This window comes from Eulemur rufifrons, chromosome 8, assembly GCF_041146395.1.
Source record: "Eulemur rufifrons isolate Redbay chromosome 8, OSU_ERuf_1, whole genome shotgun sequence".
Lineage (NCBI taxonomy): Eukaryota > Metazoa > Chordata > Mammalia > Primates > Lemuridae > Eulemur > Eulemur rufifrons.
The window spans coordinates 5,679,974-5,705,701 of record NC_090990.1 but is presented as its reverse complement, the minus strand read 5'-3'; the positions used below and the strand labels follow the sequence as shown (position 1 = coordinate 5,705,701).

General features: G+C 39.1%; 1 protein-coding gene across 4 annotated transcripts in view; it reads right to left on the bottom strand.

Moving 5' to 3' along the window:
- Positions 1-25,728, bottom strand: part of UBE4B (ubiquitination factor E4B) — a 114,550-nt gene that overhangs the window by 50,187 nt on the left and 38,635 nt on the right. The window contains exons 4-9 of one of the 4 annotated variants that reach the window (XM_069479321.1): positions 17,080-17,215; positions 10,389-10,476; positions 9,292-9,436; positions 6,396-6,624; positions 5,485-5,895; positions 4,584-4,736 (exon numbers count right to left, since the gene is read on the bottom strand). In XM_069479321.1, coding sequence (XP_069335422.1) covers positions 4,584-4,736; positions 5,485-5,895; positions 6,396-6,624; positions 9,292-9,436; positions 10,389-10,476; positions 17,080-17,215 — 1,162 coding nt within the window. Of the gene's footprint in view, positions 1-4,583; positions 4,737-5,484; positions 5,896-6,395; positions 6,625-9,291; positions 9,437-10,388; positions 10,477-12,118; positions 12,168-17,079; positions 17,216-25,728 lie in introns of those variants that run through there. The other 3 variants (XM_069479322.1, XM_069479323.1, XM_069479324.1) reach the window with 3 other exon arrangements.

Here is a 25,728-nt window from a genome sequence, read left to right as displayed (position 1 = left end):
CCAGCCTGAGCAAGAGTGAGGCCTTGTCTTTACCAAAAATAGAAAAATTAGCTGGGCGTGGTGGCGTGTGTCAGTAGTCTCAGCTACTCGGGAGGCTGAAATAAGAGGCTTGCTTGAGGCCAGGAGTTTGAGGTTGCGGTGAGCTATGATGACACCACTACACTCTAGCCTGGGAGACAGAGCAAGACCCTATCTCAAAAAAAAAAAAAAAAAAAAAACAACACTCCTTGCCCACTGCAAGGGGTCAGTTTGATGCAGTACCAAAAGCCAGCACATGAGCGTTTGTGTGAACTCAGCATGTCTACATGGAGTTGGCTCACACAACCGTCACCGAAATTAGGTTCTACTCCTAACGACACATTCCATTTAATTTTCACTTATATTTGAACCCCTCAGTGACACTTAAAATATCTTCACAAATATTTCACTAAGACATTAAAAAGTAACAATGTATATAGACGACTGCTTATCTTGTGCCAGGCAATGCAATGAAAGGCATTCGGAATATATTAATATTTCAAAGCTAAAGGAGGTTGGTGTATTTTGGTAAACATCACTCAGCCCAGCACCAAACATCCAGCTGAATTTCAAGAGAGAGGGTGGAAATGAAACAAATCTTTAACCAAATAGGAAATGTACCATAAGCCTCAGTATTTGGCAATATGTTTCAAAATGATTAAAATCAATCCTAAAGCTGCCAAAATCAGTCATGAACACAAGCAGGAAAAGTGGCCAGTCTCACCAATGCTAAGCATAGTTGTCAACGGTCAAAACTCATTTACAAGGATTTTTAGATTAAAAGTGAAAGAAAGAGTTGGATTCAAATTTTGAATGTGACACTGAAGGAGAAAGTGGTATATAGTTTATATGCTTCAGTTTACGCTATCAACCATTTTTAAATGTGTCAAGTTACTACTTTAAAAAGTAGTTAAACTTTCATTTTTCCCCTCAAAAAGATGTTTAAAAATTCCTGATGCTTTTACAACTGGGACATCTTAAAATCTTGGAAATATGTCATATTTCAGTCCTAAGAACATCTAAGAAATTATACCTCCCTGTGGGAGAACATGTGAACAATTTTCTTCTAACTACACCAGCAGTCCGATGATGTAATCACTTTGCATGATAGAAAAGTGCTGTATCCTTCTGAAAACACAATGCAAACATGCCTAGGGATTTATACACGCATCAGATCTGTGCAGTCCGAATTTCATTTTAAATGCACCAAGAAAACTTGCTCTTAAAGGGACTCTATTATAGTTTCTTCTATAATAAGAATAATTACCATCTCATTTACTGATATTTTCAATGCAGACTTTGGAATTTTGTATTGTCTCAATGCAAGGGAAAAGTCAGAGTTGTGTAGATTTAAGCACTACAAATTCATCTGACAAGTTTACAGTGGGCCTTCTGGGTTCCAGGCACTGTTGTAGGTCCTGGGGAAGTGCACAGAATCAAACAAATGAAGACCTTGTTGACATGGCAGTTACACTGTTGATGGGCAGCCAATCAAAAACAAATTCATATTTAAGTGGCAAGAATAAAAAGAAAAGCAGAGTACGGGTGATGGAGAAGGGCAGAGTATATGTGTGTGTGTGTGTGTGTGTGCGTGTGTTTTACATAATGGTTAATACAGTGGGGTCAAGGACCACCCTCTGACACACCTGAGGGAAGTCAGGGAACAGGCCACACAGCTATCTGGGAGAGTGTGGTCCAAAGGGAAGAAACAAGTACGAAGGGCCAGCAGGAATCATAAGTTCAAAGGACGAGAGCCTAGCGTGAGAGCTAGAGGAGGCAGGCACCTGGAGGAACACGAGGTTAGAAAGGAGGAGTATGCATGTGTGCACTCGTGTGCAGGCATGCTTGGTGAGGGGGCAGAGGGGAAGAGGAAGAGAGAGGAGGAGAGAGAGAGAGTGTGTGTATGTGTGGTGTATACAGGAGATACAGGGCCTTATGGGCCACGGTGCGAGGCTTCGGGTTTTACTGTATGTGTATGAGAAGGGAAATCACTGGAGGGTTTGGGGACAGACATGGTAGAAGGACATTTCTTTTCCGGTACCTCTGTCTCACCCTCAAGCAGTATGATCAGAGAAACCGGAGGGTGAATGTCAGTGCTTTTCACTATTCACTAATTTTCCCTTTTACTACTCACCATAAGGCTCAGGACATTCAAGATTTGATCTTCTGCAATGAAATATCTACACATTTTTTAAAAAAGACAAATACCAAATTTCTCTCTAGTCATCAACTTCCTAGGAAACAATTAGAAAAATTTTTCTCAGGATAACTTCTATGGTATCTTTAGCACAGGATAATTTTAACTTCACTCATTTATGCCACTCCTGCAGGAAGCAGTTCCTTCTAATTCATACAGTTCTTTCCACAGAAGACTACAAACCCTTACAGAAGGAATGTTTTACCTTTCTGAAATTAATCCGTATTGCCAGCACTATAAATAATTAACATATGAATGTGTGTCCCACCTACTTCCAACAAGATTTGCAATAATACATCAACTCCACTGAGCAAACAGACAGGGACACAGATATTATACAAGCTCTGTTGATTCTTTCTTCTATGATGTTAACCTCACCAGGCAAGAAGTAGGTGTTGAAATTGCTTACTTCAAAGTAAACACAATTCTGAGAAGATCAATCAGAAAGGGGACAGAAAAAACTATTTCTTTGCTGATTGCTCAAATTAATAAGGTTTTTTTTGCTACCCCTTCCTGGTTCTCACCCTCCATGCAATCTTAAGTTCTTCTATTTGTTTAACCCGTTATGTTATGTATTTTTACCCATCTTTTTGCATTCTTTTTGATATCAATTAAGAACCTATAAGCTGCCAAAATCCAAATGACCAGATTTCATTATAACAGCCAACAAGGGACTTACAACTGCCTGGGATGGAATTTTGTAATGAAGGAGCAAAATGCTGGCACTGCCTTGGCCAGGAGCAGCGCACACGCACAGACTCTTGGCAGCGAGATAACTAGTACGGAACAAGAACACCACAAGCCCTATTTGGGCAAAAACGGAAAGCAGCAGCAGCAGGGTGTGGTGGTAAAGAACGTGAGCTCTGGTTCAGGCTGCTTGAGCCTGTGACTTTCACCCCGCTTTCCTCACAGCAGGTTCAGCGCTGAGCAGGGAGGTAACGTACGCACGGTGCTGACAGCATGTGGCACATAGCGCTCCATGAGCATGTGCAGCTATTACTAAACACGCAGTAAGTTTTACTTCTCCCATTAGGTAGAGAACCAAGATCTGAGGCAAGGCTGGGATGTTAGAGGCCTAGAAAGAGAGGTGTTAGTAAAAGCAGCACACACTCTATTTGCTAGAGAAAAGTCAGAATTAAATAGGCCAGGAAGAGAGCACTTCTCCCACAGATAATTTACAGTAAAACAGATAACACGGCACTTTCACCACGAGGAGGCGAATTTCCAGGAAAGAGGCCTGCTGTGTCACTATAATCGTGCAAGAGATTTTACCTACATGAAAGACACTTCCACCTTTGGGAAATTTACTCGAGAAACAGTGATATAATGCTCAACCTAGTACAAATATCAACCTTCCTGAATCAATATTCAACTTTGCATCAATATTCTTCTCTCTCCTTATATACTCTCTGATGATTCTTCTGAACGCTGTCAAATTTAATGAAGTGCACCTAATTCCTACCGTCTCTATTTATAGCCTGGAGTTATTTTTCAACAGTGCTGGGGGAAAAATACCAACTTGGTTCAGAGGAAACTTCAATTTAAGAGCAAAATTATCAAGCAATGACTCAGAGGATGAGAAAGAAAATGCTATTATTTATTTTTATTTTTAATTATTATGGGTACATAATAATTGTGTATCTAGAAAAAAGGTGCTATTATATTCTCTTGCTCAAAGTCACCTAGAAAACTCAAGTAGTGTTTTTCACTCAGTTTTCAGGGGTAAACATTCAGCAACATCCTGAACTGTGTTTTAGCCTCTGTTGTCATTCCAAAGGCTCTTTAAACAAATGGGATCTGACTTCACTGAGGCCCAGGAGGTGCTTAGAGAACTGTTAGATATGAAAGCAGAATCACAGTTATACCAGACAGTATGACCCCATATGCTCTTTAAGGGATTGCCCAGACTGACCCCCCCACACCTCCCTCCCCAAGTCCCAGCCCCTCTCTCATCCCTAAATAGCAGCAATCCATGCAAATGTACTTAAGAAAATATGCCTAACAGTATATGTTGCTTACATTTGGTAGCTCACGACATTCTCATGATAGATAAATGAAAGAATCCTCATTTTATATCTAAAGGTATAAATAAGGGTGAACTTACTGATAACTCATCTTTAATCTGTTTTCATGTTTTTGACAAATGATTTGATGTAAGTTTTCCTTCAGACTTACCAGGCAGCAACTATGAAATTTTTCCTACGCACCACTTTCTCCCATGATAAAGTCTGAACACTTCAGTGCACTCTCTAGCCCACCTCAGACTCTGGCCCGTTTGGATTCAAAGCACACCCCTAGTTAGAGCTTACAAAAGTTAGTTCCTAAGCACCTACGCACATGCAAGGGTCAGACTCCATTCCTCTGATACCTGGACCCAAACTGGACACAAGAAAAATCATCACCACCACCACCACCTTCATCATCACCATCACCATCATCATCATCATCTTCTTCATCTTCTTCATCACTACTGTCCCCAGAAAGTGCGAGGAAGAGGAAGGAGAAGGGATTGTCGTACATACTACCACAACAAAAGCAAAAAAGGTCATCAGGGAACAAAGGAAAAACAAGACAGGGAGAAGCTTTTGCAACTGCTGTCTTTTTAAATAAATCTTACACTAACAGTTTTGTCCACTGACATGCAGGAATATAATTCATCTAAATTATAGAAATACATAGGTACATTTGAGAGAAGGGGCCACTGGATTAGTGGAATTCTGATACTGTTTCTTTCTAAGAGGCTGAAATCACGCATAACCAAAACTCAAAGTGTCAAAGCATGAGCTGACCCACCCCGCTCACAGGAAGGAAGGACACCAGGCCCTGATTTGCTCCCACAAAGCCCTGGTCTGACCGCACTTCAACTACCACTGGCAACAGGACAAAGAGTCAAAAAGGGTTCCTGTGAGCCCCAACTCTCAAATACAACGCTGACCACAGCCTCTGAAATTCACTTGTAATGAGGAATGACATGTGAACTAGATTGCAAAAAAACAAGTTCTTTCTTTTTTTTCCTACAGGAAGGAGGAAGAGTGAGGGGAAGAAAGGGGCACATGACAGAGCAACCCATACTTTCCAATGTGATCAGAGCCCGGTAGAAGTGTGGAGTTGGGATGCGTGCTTACCAAACTAGTTAGCCACACGGGTTAATAACCCAAAACAACAAAAATTTAACCGAGGTCAGTGTCACACAGCAGTTTTTCCAAACCGTGTTAATGTCCTTTCCCTGCACTGCAAACACACACGCAACTCTTCTGCTGAATAAATACCTAGGAGAGATCCTCAGGGAGGAGGGACGTCTGCTCACCGCACTGGGAGAGGCGGGTGGGAAAGGCGGCCCCATGCTGGTGGGCCTCTGTCTGGAACTGCTGGCAGGCACTGCTTGGGGGCTACTGGTGGGGGCAGGGAGGCTTGGGGAGCTGGACAGAATGGAGATGCCTGAGGACCGTGGGGTGGGGGAAGGTGAGGACCCCCACGGGTGAGTGAGAGTGTAGGGGCGATACCGCGGGGACGAGGGCTGGCTTCCTGCAGCAGTTCCAGAAGCCGCACTCTGAGGACTGAGGAGAGAGGAAGGCACAGCCGTCTGGCTGGCCGCGCGGGAGGGTGAGGCAAAAGACGGGCTCATCATGGGGACAGAGCTCCAGAAACTGGCAGTGGGAGCAGGACTAGTTTCATAGAGGCTAAATTAGTTGAGAAAAGGAGGAAAGAGGAGAAAATCAAAGAAAAATTTGAGATAACTAACTAAAATGGAAAAAAAAAAATCAACCTTTAAAGGATAGTATAATCACATTTCCTATCTCCAAGAGTTCAAGCATACAGATCAGATAAGCATCTAAATAATTATAATCTAATTTCTGTACTGATGAGAGGCTGCACTTATAATATGCTAAAGCCTCCTTTACAGAGAATAATGTAGTGCATACACAGCAATTTGTTTCTAAAATTTAATCTACCAATAGCCTAACCATGGAAAGCCAAAAAAAAAAAAAAACCAAAAAAAAAAAAAAAACCAATCTTGAAAAGACAATACCACCTCCAATGACTAACCCCACCCCTCCAAATACAATACATGCCACAGTGTGCATGACAGAGATTATCACTGTGAATAAACATTCCCTGCTCCTGCATCCTTCATGGCTGTTGTACTACCAATTAGATGTGCAAAGAGAACCACACTGACCTAGAAAAAGAGCTGGCACCAAAGGAACCCATACTGCAGAACATGGGGCTTGTTCCTGGATTGGAGCCAGTATTGAGTATGAGATTTCTGTCTGGTGACCGAGCTGCTGCTGTAATTGGCTGTGATGTGGCTGTCAGACTGGCAAATGGGTTCTCATCTCTAGTCTGAGTGGACATCATTAGTACTTCCATTAATATCTGGCCGATCAAGTCCTTAAAATCAGAGAACACTGTTGGAAAAGCAGAATAAAGAATGGGTTACACGCAGTTCTTCACACACACACAGTCCTTCAATAAGCCAAGCTGGACCAAAGCTGTTCACTGTGGTGTCCTGGATTGGACTCTGGTAAATAAACAGACATTAGTGGAAAACCTGGAGAAACCCAAATAAAGTCTGCGTTTAGTTAATAGTCATTTCTTAGCTTTGACGAACGTATTATGTAAGATGTTAACATTAGGGGAAACTGGGTGAAATGTATACAACAACTCCCTGCACTAACTTTGAAACTTTTCTGAAAATCTAAAATTATTTCAAAATACAAACTTTATTTTAAAAAAATTGGGGTGCAATGAGAGTTACTGACACATTCTATATTAACTGTAAAAAGAAGCTACTCCCAACCATATAGGTTCTTTTATCATACTACAAATGCAATTGAGTTAATATGTCTTAGTCTAGATATGTTTTATACACAATAAAACTATTAAGTCCAAAGTTCAAAAGATTTTATGAAGGGTCCAATAGTTAGTTACCACCTGGCTTTCAGGAGCATAGTCTACATCTAGCCTCCTTCTTATTCTTTGCAGCTCCCAACTGATTTACTGTTGGCCTTTAGATATATTTTATTTCATTTTAATTTTTTAGAGATACGGTCTTGCTATGTTGCCTAGACTGCTCTCAAATTCCTGGCCTCAGCAATGCTCCTGCCTCAGCCTCTCAAGCAGCTGGGACTACAGCATGCACCACCCTGCCCGGCTGCTAGATACATTTTAAATATCATTAAACAAATAAAAGTTCTAACCCACATAAATTTTATCTGATTTGGTTATTAAAAACTACCACTTATAATTAGCTGGGCGTGGTAGCACACGTCTGTAGTTCCGGAAGGCTGAGGCGGGATGATCACTTTAGCCCAGGAGTTTGAGGTTACAGTGAGCTATGATAATGCCACTGCACTCTAGCCTGGGTGACAGAGTGACACCGTGTCTCAAAAAAAAAAAAAAAGAAAGAAAGAAAAGAAATTACCAATTAAATGTGTAAGACAAATTTGAGAATACTAAGATTTACACTAAGAATAATATATAAGGCCAGCTGTGGTGGCTCACACCTGTAATCCCAGCACTTTGGGAGGCTGAGGTGGGAGGATCGCCTGAGGCCAGGAGGTTGAAGACCAGCTTGGTCAACATAGCAAGACCCTGTCTCTACGAAAAATTAAAAAAATTAGCTGAGTGTGGCGGCATGCACCTGTAGTCCCAGTTACTCAGGAGGCTAAGGCAGGAGGGTCACTTCAGCCCAGGAATTCAAGGATACAGTGTGCTGTGATGGCACCACTGAACTCCAGCCTGGGTGGGCAACAGAACGAGATCCTGTCTCAAAAAAAAAACAAAAAAAACCCACAATAACAACAACAAAAAAAAACACGTGGCAGGGTTTCAAACACATGGTTGCTAAGGTCATCTCTATGACCAGAGTTAATAAGATGCCAGTAAAATCAGATAGAGCCTCCAGGAACGAAGAGGACTTTCTTTTTTCCCCTTCCCTGCAAGATAGGCAGCAAAGGCAAGGGAAAGGCAATCTCCTTGGTATCATTCATTTAAAATGTACAGATTAAGGGACTATTTTGTGCAAGACACCCCTCTAGTCACTGGGGACACATCAGTGAGAAAACCAGACAAAAGTTGCCACCATCAGGGAGGTTATAGTCCAGTGATATGCAGAATAACACTTCAGCACATTTCCCCTACCTCTTCTGGATTCCAAATGACTGCCGTAAAGAAAAACGATAGTGCTCTATAATGCTGGTATCTTGCTAAGAGTTTTATTATTTTGTTATAAGTGTGCTTAGCATAGCTTCTTAAAATAGAATCCTGGAAACTCAGCAAAATGTCATTATGTTCTATCTTGTTAAGCAATTTAATCAAACAGATTTACCCCACTGTCTACACATGGTCTGTTGGGCACTTAAAGCAGGTATATGTCATACAGAACACCTCACTCAGGATCCATAAAGACCACCCAGTATACTCTTACATTATCAGAGGAGCTAATGCTCTCTCTTAGCACCTTCCTACTGCAAAGGAAAGAACTTCAACCCTGAGACAATGGAGACCAGTAACTTTACATAGTTTTCTTTTGTAGAAATCATGGAAGTAAAAAATAATTTATCAATAAGATCAAACGAAAGGCTGGGCACGGTGGCTCATGCCTGTAATCCTAGCACTCTGGGAGGCTGAGGTGGGAGGATTGCTCGAGGTCAGGAGTTTGAGACCAGCCTGATAAAAATAGAAAGAAATTATATGGAAAACTAAAAATATATACAGAAAAAATTAGCCAGGCATGGTGGCGCATGCCTGTAGCCCCAGAGACTCGGGAGGCTGAGGCAGGAGGATCACTTGAGCCCAGGAGTTTGAGGTTGCTGTGAGCTAGGCTGACACCACGGCACTCTAGCCAGGGCAACAGAGTAAGACTCTGTCTCAAAAAAAAAAAAAAAAAAAGATCAGAGGAAAGAAAAAAAAAGTGACTAAACAGCAGTGCCCTCACCAAGAAGCATCCCTGTAATAAAAAAAAAATACACCTAAAAGCAAGTTAGAGTGCATGTCGACAACAGAAGACAAAGATCTTACAGCTCACTTTCCTGTAAGTACTCTGAAATCAGACTGCGGAGCTAGATGCCTACCTTCTTTTGGGTTCTGCTTAAACTGTGCAGAAAGAGAAGAAAGAAAGATGACATCTCTGTCTCGGTCCTTCCAAGAGACACGGAAGATCTTACAGACCAGCTGTAAGGCCTGCTCTTCAGACACTTCTGGGCCTGAGGAAGGTTCCTAGTGAGGAAGAAGATTTGAGTGTTCATTTCAAATAGGAAGTACGACTTAGGCACTAAGGGAAAACTAAACTTGTTACTATGACATCAAAGTTACAACATCTAAGTCTCATGAGCCTACAATACAATCTAGTGGGGAGCATAAAGGAGCAAGGGCATTATCAAAAGTTACCAAGGAATAAATGTTACAAATCACACACATATCTTACTTATTTACTTTTCTAAACTCCAAAGGACCAGGTTAACATTCTAGGTACACAATCAATTTTCCTCCAGGAATTTTCCAAAAATTTAACATTTCTCATTACATTCTACCACAGTTAAAACATCATATGTGAAAGAATTTTATACACATTTAAAAACTATACAAATAAAACATTGCACCAATAGGAAGCTACAGTCCAACTTCTAATAATCATTAACATGTATTGCTAAAGGAGTCCTAACAATTTACTGAAAAGGGGTGCAATTAACTGTATTATGACACCCTAAGTATACGGAACTAAGCTCAGATGATAAGCAAACGTAAAGGCCTTATGTTTTCAAAAAGCTTCTACCTGCTACTGTAGTCTACATATTCTTGCTTCAATTCCCAGCCATTTTCCTCTGAATACTGCCAAAGATGTGATCTACTTGCTTAAAAGCAAAAGACCAATAGAAAAAATTCTAATTAGCTCTAAATTAGTTCTCATTACAAATTAAATTTACTGATGAAAGCATGGCCCTACACCAATAACTGAGGATTTTTATCAGATAAAAAGATTGAATTACACTTCTTTTAATAGGGGCAATCTAGGCTACCTATTTTTCCTGAAAAGAAAATAAAAGTCACCTGCATAGGATTTCTGGATTTAGGGAGGTCTACTCCAACAGACTCTCCAGATATAAGACATGAGATGGTGTTTATATTACCTGTACTAAAAACTGAGGCCAGGGCTTCCTTGCTTACCAACCTTATCACTGAGGCTCCTTTTTTCTCTTCGATCATTTTCATCAACCTCCATATTTTCAATTCCTGAATCCACATCCACCTGGGACATGCTTTAAGTATAAAAGACAAATAAAACGTTTACCTTTTATAAACCCACACAATGTCACAGCTGCTGGTTGAGGAAAAGTTTTAAAAAATCAGTCAAAACGGTCAGGAAAGCAAAATGATAAAGGTTCATCTTTTTCTTACTAATTTCTAAGAGCTCTTCATAAATTAGGATTTAAGCATTCTATCACACATGTCGGAAATAATTTTCCTAAGTTGTCATTTTCTTGGGCCCACTTTTAAAAAAATCATTAGAGCAGATTCTCTCTTTACGTTATTTTTAAATGATATAAAACTCAATCTGGAGAAAAAGAAAAAAACTCAAGCAGGCCAGGTGTGGTGGCGTGTGTCTGTAGTCCCCGCTACTCGGGAGGCTGAGGCAGGAGGATCACTTGAGCCCAGGAATTCCAGGCTGCAGTGAGTTATGATAGCACCTGTGAGTAGCCACTGCACTGGGCAAAATTGTGAGACTCCATTTCTAAAAATAAATAAATACATAAATTTTTTTTGGCTCCTCAAAATTCAACTTAAAAATAAATTTTTTAATTAAAAAATATTTTGATTTAAAAATAAAAGAGTCAACCAAAGCTTAACTACAAAAACTGGTTAAGTACATATTATTTCCCCCCATATTAAATAAATAATTGTCCCAGCACCATTTATTGGAAAGTGCACCCTCCTTTTTAAATTATGTAAAATCTATGTCATATGTCCAATTTTCATAAATGTGTGGGTCTATTTCTAGAGACTCATTTCTGTTACGTTAGACAATTTGTCCCTGAGCCAATGACACCACTATACCTTAATTAATAAAACCTCACAAAAAGTCTTAGTATCTGCAAGATCACTGCCTCCACCTTGTTCTTCTACTTCAAGAGTGTCTTCACTATTCTTGAGCCTTTCCACTTCTACACATACTTAAGAGTCAGCTTGAGCTGTTCTTTTAAAAACCCTGTTGGATCAGCCAGGAAGTTTAGACTTAAAAAAAAAAAAAAGAAGAAAAGAAAAAGAAAAAAAAAAAAAAGACAAAAACCAAAACCTTGCTGGGATTTTGACTACCTTGACTCTAGAGATCCAATTGTGGAGAAATAACATCATTATGTTATTGAATCTATCACTCTCCAAGTATTTAGACCTTTTCTAGGGGTCTTTAAATAAACTTTATAATTTTCTCCACAAAAATCTTACACTTCATTTACTAAATTTATTCCTAGGTACCATATAGTTTTTAATGAAATTGTGAATGGTGCCTTTTAAAAAGTTTTCTAATTTTTTGTTGTTGGCACATAGTAATGTTTAAATATATACCTCTTATAAGCAACCTGTTTACTTATACATGGAGTTAACTACATAAACAATCAATTTATCTCCAAATAATAATAGTTGTTTCTTCCACTCCAATCCTCACTTGTTTTACTGCACTGGGTAGGACTCCCATGTTGAATAGAAGCAGGAATAGTAGTCACCCTTCTTATTCCTGATTTTACAGAAAGTGACTCTAACTTTTTACCCCCAAATATGAGAGCTGCTGCAATTTTTTGTTAGATGTACTTTATATTAGTCAGAATAAGATAGGCTAAGGTGTCGTAACACACACACTCTGAAATCTTAGAGGCTTAACACTATAAGGGTTTATATCTTGCTTACGCAAAGTCTGATGAGAGTGAAGCATCCTTACTCCATCTTTAATCTATGCCATCTGCAATACACAGCCTCCAAGGTCACTGGAGCAAGAGAAGAGAGGGATGGAGGAGGAACATCGGCTCAACTGCCTTCACCTAAAAGTGACACATGTCACTCCCATTCATAGCCTACTGGACAGAACTAGTCACTTGGCCCCAATCTAACTGCAGTGGAGACTGGGAAGTGTAGGGAAGCATGTGGGATATTTGGTAAACTCTGTCTCTGCCACACTTTATAAGGATACTCCTTTCTGTTCTCATTTGCTAAGATTTTTATCATGAATCAATGTGGAACTTTATCAAGCTTTTGCAGCTACCAACATTATAAGGATTTTTCTCTTTACTATGTAACATGGTAGATGACATTTACAGATTTTCTAATGTCAATACACCCTTGTATTCCTAAGATAAACCCAAACTGATCACAATATATTTGTCATATTTATTATATTATACCATTTTAAGTAAACTTTTAATTGAAATACGTGTTCAGAAATGTGCAGAGATATGTCTGGTTGAATGTACTTTCACGAAGTAAACATACTAATGTAATTAGCACCAAGATCAGAAATAGAACATTACCAATACTCCAAAAGCTCCCTTTGCAACCCCTACAATCACTACTATTCTGGCCCACAGTAACTACTGTCTTGGCACCTAACCCCACAGATTAGTTTTGCCTATTTCTGATGTGTTGTGGGATTTGATCTGTCAGTACTTATGATTTTTGCAAATATGTTCATTAATATGCATACCATGTAATTAATTTTCCTCTTCTATATTATTCTTGTCTGGTTTTAACATTAAAGTCCCATTAGCCTCATAAGTTGAGTAGAAGTGTTCCCTACTTTAATTATTTAGAAAAATTAGCATAAAATTGAATGGTGGAATTACATACAAAATCATAAAGCAGGGTGTTTTCTTGGAAAATTGTAAAATACTAATTCAATTTACCTCATGGTGTTTGATTATTGGATTTTCTCTTTTTTCTTGAGTCAATTTTGAGGAGAATTATATTTTTCTGAGAATTTGATTTTCATCCAAATTTTCAAATTTGTATGTACTTTGCATATTTATACTTGTCATGGAATTTTCTTCTTCAATAAGAAATATTACCAAGTGCCCATTCTGTGCAGGCATTGTTCTAGGTGTCTGAGATCAATGAACAAAAGGTACTAAAAAATCCCTACCTCACAGAGATTACATCCTAGTTAAAGGGCAAAAGAGAATAAACAACAAACATAATCAAAAGGAAAGCAGACTGTATATTAAATGATAATGGCTATGGAAAAATGAAAGAAAAGGCTGGGTGTGGTGGCTCACACTTGTAATTCCAGCACTTTGGGAGGCCAAGAGTTAGAGACCAGCCAGGGCAACATAGCAACATCCTGTCTCTAAAAAAAAAATAATCATAATTTTTTTTTTAATTGAAAGAAAAAAAAGCAGGAAAAAGGCAATTAAGGGTATGGTACTTTCCATTTTAAGTGGAGTAGGTCTCCTTGTGAAACAACACATGGACAAAGGCAGGAAGGAGGTCAGCCATGTCCAGGGAGGAGCATTCCAGAAAAGGGTTTTCATTATCCATATTCCTTTGTTACTTTTCTCTTTTTCCTTTATTTATTTTTAATATGTTTAAAGCTTCATACTTTCCTCTAAGAATCATTTTAGCTACCATGCACAAATTTTGATATGTATATTTGTTCAGTTCTAGATACTTTCAAATTTCTATTACGATTTCTTTTTTGACCTTTATTTAAAAGTATACTTTTTAAAAAATATCAAAATGTATAAGGGTTTTTCTTAAGCTCTATTATTAATTTTCTAACCTGATACACTAGTCAGAAAACATGATCTGTATGATTTTGACTTCTAAAACTTTTTGATTGATGAGTATTAGAAAAGAATGTACATTCTCCAACTGTAGGGCTCACAGTTCTGTATCTTTCAATTAGATCAAGTTTGTTAGCTGTGTTTGTCTATACGCTTAATGATGTTTATTCTCCTTGATCTATTGATGGCTGAAAAGGATGTGTTAAAAATCTTCTGAGATATGTCAGTTTCTTCTTGTAGTTCTATCAATATTTGCTTTATTACATGTTGATCTTATATTACTAAGTACCTATACATTTTGAAACTATTAAATCCTACTAGTAAGCTAAATATTTATCATTATATAAAGCTTATTTCTAATAATACTTTCTGCCTTAAAGTCTAATTATTAATGTTTACCCCAATTTTCTTCTATTTAGTATTTTCCTATTTTCTTTTGCTTTTCCTTTCAATCTTTCTCTACCCTAATGTTTTAGGTATGCCTTCTGTAAACAAATGTAAAGCTGAGTTGTTTTGTTTTTCATCCAGCCCATGATATTTAACTGTGACTTACTGTGATTACCAACCTATTTTGACTTTTATAAACCTTACTTTGTATTATTTGTACCTTTTAAAAATTTTATTTCTTTTTTCCCTTTTCTTGAATTGACTTAAGTTCCCTCCACCCTCACTCTCCACCTTAGGCCATATTTTTCCTTTTGGAAAATATATTTCATTTCTATTCTTGTAATGGTTACTCTTGAAACTTTAGCAAGTATTCTTAACTCAAAATCTAAGTCAGCCAGTATCTTTACCCTTTCCCCAAGTACTCATAGTAAAGGACCTGAGAACACTTGCTCTAATCACACCCCTGCTGAACTGTCTGCTACTGTTGTTCAGTATTCCAGATCTATCTGATTTTTTCACTCCCCTCTCCCATTGTCATTTTATACACTATGCTGTTTTTCACATCAGTGTTTATTTACACGTACTGCCTGTTTAATACTTTCTTCACTTATTTTCCTTTTTGTATCTCAGACATTAGACCTGAGATCATTCTCCTTCATTTGTTAGAAGCTGGGGTCTTCTAGAGGCAGACTAACAGGCTGTTTCTTGTTTGTTTAAATCTATAAATGTCTTCATTTACCCTATGCTCTTAAAAAGACAGTTTCACAGGGGTACACAACTCCCAGATGAGTTACTTTCCTCCCACATTTAGCGCTATTATTCTGCCATCCTCTGGCTTCCATCATTGAGAAACTAAACTTTCATTTCTTTTGTAGATAATCTCTTTTCTCTCTGGCTGCTTTAAAGGTCTTTGTCATTGGTGTTCTGCAATTTCACTGTAAAGTGTCTAGGTAAGAGTTTCTCTTTGTTTATCCTGCTTGGGATTCATTGGGCTTCCTAAATCTGAGGATTCACATCATTAAGCAACTCTAAAAAAACATTCAGCCATTTAACTTTTTGATAATGGCTCCTAAAGCAGGAGAGGAAACAATATGGAATAAGAGTGAAAGCAAGGAATCTCTCTCCATCTTTATTCTCTATTCTCCTTTTGACATTTTAGATATATGTTAAACCTCTGTCTTCTATAAATCTTAATATCTTTTATATTTTTCATCTCTTTTTCCCTTTGTGGTACATTCTGGGTAATTTTTTCAGCTTTTTCAATCTGTCAATTCTAGCTTCAGCTATGTGTAACCCACTACTTAGCTCTTACACCAACTTTTTGATTTGAATTATCTTTCCACTTCTAGAAATTCTATTTGGTGGTTTTTCTTTTTTAAAGATAGGCTCTCACTATGTTGTCTAGGCTGGCCTCAAATTCCTGGGCTCAAGCCATCCTCCCACCTCAGCCTCCTGAGTAGCTAGGACTATAAGTGCACACCACCGCGCCTGGCTACTATTTGGTTCTTTTTCAAATATGCTTGGTTGTTTTTATAGTCACTTGCACCTTATTCATATTTTCAATTCCCTTTTTAATTTAAGAATACAAATTTTATATCCTGTATCTGATAATTCCAACATCCAAAAAATCTTTGGGAGAATAATTCTGTTGTTACTCATTCTGGTGACTGTTATCATCGTGACTTGCTTTCTAGAATGTTTTGTGATTTTTGACTATGAGCTCATATTTCTTGGAAGTTAGGAAATTCTCTGAAGATGATTTGTGTTAGCTTCTGCTAGATGCTAAAAGCACTATAGGCCTGGGTTCATTATATGTATACAACAATTTTTAGCTTACGGCTTTCAGACTACACCAGTAGTGTAAACCTAGGTCCTAAACGCACACAAAAGTCACCTAGTGGCCATGAAATCCCTGAGTTGGCTTGATTTGTTAAAAAATACCTCTACACACAGCAAAGGTAATGAGAACACAATTATTTTTAACTCTATGGGTTAGATCATTTTCTGCTTGCCCTTTTGCCTGAGAGTGTAGTCCTTCCTGAATTTTTGCCTCATGTGGTGATCTCTGATCTGGTTCCTCACCCCGGTCCCACCAAGTGCTGAGGCTCCACACCAGTGCTCCCAACCCTTTTCACACCACGAAACCCAGGAAATTATATTTGTCTGGCCCACTGACATGGACAGAGGGGGATGAGTGAGCACAGTGGAGATAGGTGCTAGGGGTCTGGCTCGCCCAAAGATTAAAGGAACCAACACCTCAGCCACTCTATCCCCTATTTATGGTGCACCTGATGCACAGGAAGGGTCTGTCTTTGGACATCCCAATCCTTATGGAGCCAACAGGCTATTTGGCTTACCTGTCAGAAACCATCCAAACTTTAAATTTCACACTAATCAGTAAAACTTAAAGAAATTTTTAGGGACAGACATAAGCTTGCCAACTTTATATTTACAAAATGAGGACATTAAAAAAGTTTTTTTTACCACCACGCCATTATTTCATAAAAGACATTTAAGATCAAACAAAAGTATGAAGAATATTTCAAAATAATACAAAGACCTTTAAATTTAATGACTTTGACTTTAATTTGCTAAGGACTGGCATGGTCTCTGCTTGGCATTTGAGACTACTGGACTAGAGACTAAAGTAAATGGATCTTTCTTTTTCCATAAATAAAATAGCAGATTAGAAAACTGGCTTCACTTTACCTTTTTTCACAAGAGACACTATCGATATCCATGCTCTGGGAACGTGAGAGAGACTGAGATTGTGTTTCAAGGCTATTAGAGGGCGAGCTGCTGAGAGAACTGACTCCTTCACTGCTCTGGCTTCGATGGGCTACTCCTGAAAGAAAACACGTGAAAGATTAAGCCCCATGTGAAATAATGTTAAAGCTATTTGTAGGCCGGGTGTGGTGGCTCACGCTTGTAATCCTAGCTCTCTGGGAGGCCGAGGCGGGTGGATTGTTTGAGCTCAGGAGTTCGAGACCAGCCTGAGCAAGAGCGAGACCCCATCTCTACTAATGATAGAAAGAAATTATATGGACAGCTAAAAATATATATAGAAAAATTAGCCGGGCATGGTGGTACATGCCTGTAGTCCCAGCTACTCGGGAGGCTGAGGCAGGAGGATCGCTTGAGCTCAGGAGTTTGAGGTTGCTGTGAGCTAGGCTAACGCCATGGCACTCACTCTAGCCCGGGCAACAAAGCGAGACTCTGTCTCAAAAAAAAAAAAAAAAAAAAAAAAAGCTATTTGTAATGGCAAAAGTAAACATTAACAATCTGCAGTCATACCATCATGATATTCTGCAACTGAGGAACTTCTATCAGTTTACCTACTTTAAACCAAAGCTATGTGTTTTATACATTCTAAAATTACAAAAACAAAACTTAAGAACAATTAATGTTATAAAAGGAATCATTCATTCTATTCAAAATTCTGAAATTTACATGGATCTTGACAATGAACTAAGCTAAGAGTTAGCATTCATAAAAAATACAAAGTATACTGGTATTTTATTTAGCCAATACCTAGTCACACCCCTCAACACTAATTTATAAGTGTTGAACAGACTCTATTCCATAGAGCAGACTGATATTTCTTCAGCAGCTAACTTCCTGGCAAAAACATTTTGCTCTTGTGAATAAACACAAATAAAATGAAATGTCAAACCTGTAAAGAAAAACAATGGTATCTAAAATGTTAGGATAAGAAAATTAGAAACCCAAATTAGAAAATCACTTGGATCTTCTTATGTATAATTCAGAGGATTCCTTTCCTTAGTGTGAAAGGGAGAACTGTGCAGAGTCACACACCTACAGTCACACACCAGGACTGCACCACGGAGAAACGGCCGATCCTAAGGCTGGGGCAGGATATACCCAAGACAAGCCTAGAGCATCTTACAGTACCAGAAAGACAGCGCTCAGGAAAATAAAAAGGGAGGCATGTCAGATGAACTGAGAGTTCAACCTGAAAGAGCTCCCACGGTCAAAGCTGGAACAATTTGTGTAAAATAAATAATGTAGCTGTTTAGATTATAACTCAAAGTATAAAATAAATATACACAAGTTCATACTGATATAAGTAAGAGATTAAATAAACAATGGGGGAGAAGGGACAAATCTTCCTCACAGAAGAATTCCAAATAACATAAATAGACAGCGCACCGCTCCAGGAGGTGAAAGTTAATTCCCACCCCTTAAGCGTGGGCTGGACTTAGGAACTCCAGACCAAAGAACTGAGTAAGGAAAGGGAAAAATAACCACTTTACAGTGGAAAAACCAAGCAAACATGACCATAACAAGTTGATGGTTGACATCACCGGGGATGTCATGTGGATGTTACAGGCCCCTGATACGTGATGGGAAGGGTACTCTACCTGAGTGATATTTGTCCCCCAAACCTCAAGCCCCAGTCTCATCATGAGAAAAACACCAGGCAAAGCCAAACGAAGGGACATTCTACTAAGTACTGACTAGTGCTCTTCAAAACCGTCAAGATAATGAAAAACAAGAAAAGACTGAGATGCTGTCACAGACCAATGGAGACTCAGGAGACTCATGTTTAGTTAACGATAATACACCAAGGCGAATTTCTTAGTTTTGACAAAATGTACCAGATATTAACATCAGGGGAAACTGGGTAAAGAGTACATAGGAATTCTCTATACTATCTTTGGAACTTGTCTATAAATTGAAAATTATTCCAAAATAATTATGTATTTTACAAAAAGACTAGGACTGGAGCCTTGATTCCATGATTTCTAGTTTTGTGACCTTGAATAAGTCACTTTTCTTAATATTATTCCCTGTAAACTGGCAATATTGGTATCTGCGCAGCCTACTTCATAGTTCTGCTGTGATGATCCAATGAATAACAGATGTAGAAGTGTTTATAAACTCTACAGATATACCCGTATGCATCAGATAAGAACAAAATCAGAAATCAGGGCAAACTCCTGAGTGTAAAGATCAGATTAGCTGGCTGGGCACAGTGGCTCATGCCTATAATTCTAGCACTTTGGGAGACTGAGGCAGGAGGATCACTTGAGCCCGGGAGTTCAAAACCAATCTGGGCAATAGCAAGACCCTATCTCTACAAAAAATTAAAAATGAGCCAGGCATGGTGGTGTGCCCCTGTAGTCCCAGCTACTCGGGAGGCTGAGGCAGGACGATCACTTGAGCCCAGGAGTTGCAGGCTGTAGTGAGCTATGGTGACGCCACTGCACTCTACCCGGGGTGACAGAGCAAGACTCTGTCTCAAAAACAAAACAGAAAGAACAGATTAACTTCTGCTGCTATGACACCTGCTCTGGCCTACTGCATTTTCAGTCTATCTGAGTACCAGAAAAGAGACAGGGGCAAAACTTACCCCACCAGTCTTCAATGACTTTTCCCCCAACCTATCAGTTCAAATAATCACACAAAATATAATTCCTGTTGATCTACTGATGTTTCTGTACTTACAATACTTGTTTAAAATATCCACAATGAGCAAACAAATGTAACTTATATCATACCTAACTCTTGTAGTCTAAAAGGGATATATGCATATAACTGGACTTTGAGTTCCCTAAAAAGTCACCACATCCCATTTACCCAAGGCCACTTCCTCCCCCTGGTACCCCACCCCTAATAACTAATACAGTGCATTTCACAGTAGGTATTTAATAAGTATTCACTGAATATACAATAGGGTGTTGGAGGATATTTTCTAAATATATGGTTGCAGCATCAAATGAATGCTATTAGTGAACCCTAACTTGTTCTGAGTGCCTCAGCTTCTCTAACTGTAGAATGACAGGACTAAAGCAGAGTATTTTCCAGCCCCTTCCAATTCTATTAAAGTTAGAAATATGTATTCAGTTATTTTTTAAAAACCATGCTACACTGTTTACAATAACAAATCTAAATACTCTATATTATTATCCCCCTTCTAAAATATATACAAATTTTTGGAAGAAAAGAAGAAACTGAACCATACAACATTGCCTGGTTGACGCTTTCCGACACTTCACAAAGGCTTTCTCTCAAATCAGTGTTGAGTGAGTCTCTTTCATCTTCCAAGCTCAGGGAGCCCGAGAAGGTAAGTCACCTGATTAAACAGAATTGCCTGAAATCAAGAGGACTGGGGCTGCAGAGAAGGGCCTCTGTTTTCTCTTTCTTTAGGATCACAAGATTTCATGTCACTGTGAGAAGCAGAAGAGCAGAGGAGTCCTGCTTAGCTAAAGGAAAGAGGATGGAGACGGCAACAGGGAAGGTGGGCGTGGCTCACGGTTCACTTCCAGGGCCTAATCCTGCCAAACCTGACCAACATCTACCTGCTGGAGGCTGGCTGCGCTGAACACAGAGGCCCTTAAGCAATGAAGATTCAACTCCAGGCATTAAAGGTGACAAACTCTTCTGCATTCAAAGATCCCAAAACTTTAATTTTTTTCTTAAACTCACTTTCCTTAGACTCCAACTGAGAGACTGGGGAGAGATGACAAAAAAAACTCCCAGAACATTCCCATATCGAAGCGGCAGATTACTTCCTGGACACCTACTATGAGCTCAACAGATAAAAGAGAAAGACAGCTTTTTTCCAACGTTTTTGATCTAGGTAGGAAAATAAGACAAATGCACACAAAACTAAGAATGGTTTGTGTGACACAATCTCTATACAGGCCTCAGGGGCCTTCTGGGGTGAGTACGATGACTAGGATAGGAACAAAGAACATGCTCTGAAAACCAGGACGTCAAGTTACATGAAGAGGGTAGAATCCAATTACAGAGCACCTTGAAAGCCCTTGGACTAAATTATAGTTGGAAATAAGGAGACAAGGAAGGCTTCTGAGCAGTTAAGTGACATGTCTTATCTCTCCTACTAAGCTGTAAATTCCCTACGGGACAGGGATTACATTTTACGGAAATCACTCACACACAATATTTATCCCTGTGCCTTCTCCATGCTTAGAAGCACGACCAAGGGAATGAAAGCAGCACCGTGGCACAGTTCGAGTCCCCCTGTGCGGGCAGAGTGCTAGTGGGCAGTCTGGAGTCAGACACAGGCAGCTAGGAGAGCGGCAGCAGGATCAGGTTAGCATAAATGGGGGGGAGGGAGAGAGGGAGGCGACAGGATCAACCCAGTCAAAGCAGGAAGCTGATTCCCAGCACTACATGCCTCTGACTAACAAGACATCAGCACTTTGTCCAGATTCACGAAGTAATTAGTATGACCCTAGGAATAATGCTATAAGATGGAGTCCAGAAAACATAAAACATATCCGTTTGGTGGCCAAAAGAATATGCCAGGGAGATGAAGTAACTAGCCTGGCAAAGGACACACTTGTCCCAACTCAGAGAACTAAAATGTACAAAATAAAAGCAAAGAATAGCCTTCTAGAGGTCTCGCTGCAGCCCTCGGGCCTTAGGGCTTCTGCCTGAGCCTCTGCCTCTGACCAGCTGCCTAACCACCCTCAAACCCTCTCCCTCACCCAAGCTATGGACCAAGTAGAAGGAAAAAAAGTATTTTAACACAGCAATCAATGATGGCACAAGTTACAATTTTATCGGTATTCCTGATAGCATTCTTAGCCAAAGACAATTTACTATAAAATAATGGCTTTGATTCTGCAGAAATTCCCACAAACGTACTACTAAGCAATAACGATGTTCATTAAACACTCAAAAGTGAAGAAGGAAACTGAAGAGAAATTGAAGATGACTGCGCCAGCCCTGCCTTGTGTCGGTCGTCACCAAGCCCATTTCTGCTCCAGGACCTTTGCATCTGCCTGTCTGGAAAGATTTCCCCACAGATACCCCCTTGGTTTACTCTCTCGCTTCATTCAGGCCTCTGCTAAAAATGTCACCTTCTTAGTGAAGCCCACAGTTGACTATCCTATACACCCACAGCAATGTACACTCCCCAGCAGTACTTGCTCCAACACACTGCTTTTTTCCTCCACAATTATCACTATCTGAAAGATTTCATGGGTTTTTTTTTTAACGGTTTCTCTCACTAAACTCTAAGCAACATGGGCTGGAACAGAACCTAACACATAGGGGGACTGAAATAAATATGCATGAAATGAAGGCTACATGAATTTACAGCATTCGTCACATCGTTAGCAATAACTAGCATAAACGAACACATAAAACAGATACTGAAACATATCAAGTGAATTCGGAGGGATAGAAAACAATCGCAATGGGATATAGAAGGATGTTTCCTGTATTCAAAAGTAATAATTCTGTTTTTGCAGAAAGGCAGAATTAAAAAAAAATATATAGTGCACTATTATTATTATGGTCATCCATTCTGTATAGTAAGTCACTAAAGCTTACTCCTTTTATGTAACTGAAAACTTGTATCCTTTGATCATTATCTCCCCTTCCTCATCCACCCCTGCCCTTCCCAAGCCTCCGGTAACCACCGTCCCACTCTCTACCTCTGTGAGTTCAACTTTTTTATCTCCTGCATATGAGAACATGAGATTATTTGTCTTTCTGTGCCTGGCTTACTACAATAGCAGGATGTCCTCCAGGTTCATCCATGTTGCAAATGATAGGACTTCCTTCTTTTTAAGGCTGAATAGTATTCTGGTGTGTGTGTGTGTGTGTGTGTGTGTGTGTATACACACTACATTTTCTTCATCCACTCATCTTACAACAGACACCCAGTTTGCTTCCACAGCCTGGCTATTGTGAATAATGCTGCAATGAACATGAGAGTGCAGACATCTCTCCAGCATACTGATTTTAAGTCCTTTGGATATATACCCAGGAGTGGGATTGCTGGATCATATGGTAATTCTATTTTTAGTGGTCTGTATTAAATGAAGGATACATGAAATTATAGCATTCATTACATCATTGGTAACAACGAACATAAACTAACATGTAAAATAGATAAAATGTATCAAGTAAATTCAGAAGGATAGAATACAACTAATTGATCACAACCAGTTACAGATTCCTTTGTTCCTTCTCCACTCCCACTGCTCCACTTGACCAGCCTTTAAAAAAAAATAAAAAAATAAAAAATAAAACAGAAGGATAGAATAACAATTGTAATGGGATATGGAAGGATGTCTCCTATATTCAGAAGTAATAATCCTGTTCTTTAAAAGATACAATTTAAAAAATATATACACTTCATTATTATTATAGACATATCATTTTCCCTAATGGCTGCTTTAATTTACATTCATAGCAAGACAGAATTTGCAATTAGATAAATGCCTATGTGAAAATATGCCCCCCAAATCAACACCACATAGCCGTGAACCTGAGGACGTGACTATTTGTGGCTGTATTCTATCAAGTACCGCATAGCAGCATCTTCAGCTCTTCACAAGTCTGTCTCCTCCTGCTAAATGGTGAGCCCCTAGGGGCCTGGGCCCCTCACTAAGCCTTCCCCATCTTTGCAACCTAGTTCCTAACATAGTGCCCAGCAAATAGAAGCCATCTATTAAGTATTCAAATGCATGAGTGGAAGCAGGATGAAGACCATTTGAGCAAGCATAATATTAAAGAAAAATTTTATGTTAAATTATCATTAAGTATGTTAAAGACTAGCAGTCAGACAGAGGAAATGGACTCTGTCTTTATGATCCTGACCCCAGAACTAGTCCAGAGGCCAAACATATCATCTGGCATCTTACTAATTCCAACCAGGCCCTGTTGTTCATTTCTGCTCCCAGAGCACCCGTGGTCTACAGATGGAAACAAGAACTCAGGGAATTGAAATTACGGTAGTTATTTGACTAGGTACTAGATCTTTTATTTAAAGCATTAATAAAGAAGGATGTAAATATATTGCAATCTTTATTTCTCTACAGTTGTGTGATTCTCTGTATTTTATTACATGCATTTAAAAATATATTTTGAGAAGCCAAACAAAGGCTTCACCAGTTTACCAAAGGGAACTGTGGAATGACAACATTTAAGAACTCCAGTTCTAGACAGTATAAAGCAACCAGAAGCCTGTTCCACTGGACCTAATAATCCTGTCAAGATAAAAATGGTTAATAAAGGATTCACTGGCAGACTCTTGAGCAGGATCACCACATCTTCAGAGAGGTCACAAGAGCTGGGAAGGGTAAAGCCTTGCTCAGATATATTCAAGACGTTTAGTAGGTAAATATCAAAGGGAACAGAGGGAAAATGAGCATAATTCCAAAACAAGACTGTAAAATAGGCCAGGCTCAGTGGCTCACGCCTATAATCCTAGCACTCTGGGAGGCTAAGGCAGAAGAATTGCTTGAGGTCAGGAGTTCGAGACCAGCCTAAGCTGTCTCTACTAAATATAGAAAAAATTAGCTGGGTGTGGTGGTGTGCAGTCCCGGCTAGTCAGGAGGCTGAGGCAGGAGGATTGCTTGAGCCTAGGAGTTTGATGTTGCTGTGAGCTACGCTGACGCCACAAGGCACTCTAGCCTGGGCGACAGAGCAAGACTACATCTCAAAGAAAAAAAGATTGTAAAATAAAAATCACTCAAGAGGGTTAAGAAGTTCTGAAAACTAGGCAATCACAAAATTATCTAAAAATGGGAGATTGATCAAGATTCCAAAAATTTAAAAAAAAAAAAAAGAATAAAAAAAAATAAAAAAATAAAAATGGGAGAAAGAACTAAGAAAACTAGTTTATACTCCCAGGAATTTTTTAAGCAAGTTTCAAAAAGGAAATGAAAGAACACTTTCTCCCCTATTGACTGTAAGCTCTTTAAGGAAAACAACGAAGTCGTACTCATCTTTGCACTCCCATGACCTAGCACTGTGTTTGACCCATGGTAAGCTCTAAATTTTACATGTAAAAGTAACATAATCAATGATAACTGTAAGAAAAGTGGCAATCATCTGTAAGAAAAGCATTACCCATATATATAAAGTTGTAAGAGAGGCAAAAGCAATGCCATTTAACAACACAGTAAAAAAAGTTAAACTTCTGAGAATGATAAATGTAACATCTGGAACAGCAGTGACCTCTTGGTGGGGGAGGGGGGCTTCCATGGGCATTACTTACATGATCACATAGGTCTAAAATATTTTGTAATAATTTTTTTTCTAATTTTAGAAGAAAATGAACAGGCTTAGGGATTTTAAAAATTCTGTTCAGAGCAGCAGGAAAACCGAAGAGACGATCCTGCTGATCGTGGTGAAAGGAGTAGTGTTAGCAAGTGTTCTTTAAATAGGACTCAATTCTTATTCTGCTTCTAATATTTCCAGTAAGAAATATTGCTTTCACTCACTCAATCGTTAAACTACTGGTACTGCCAGAGTGCCTACTGTGTGCTAAGCAAGGTGCAGGGCATAAGGGATGAGCAACACTGACAAGGCCTCTGCACTAACCTTATGTTCAAAGGGAAGAGGGGACAG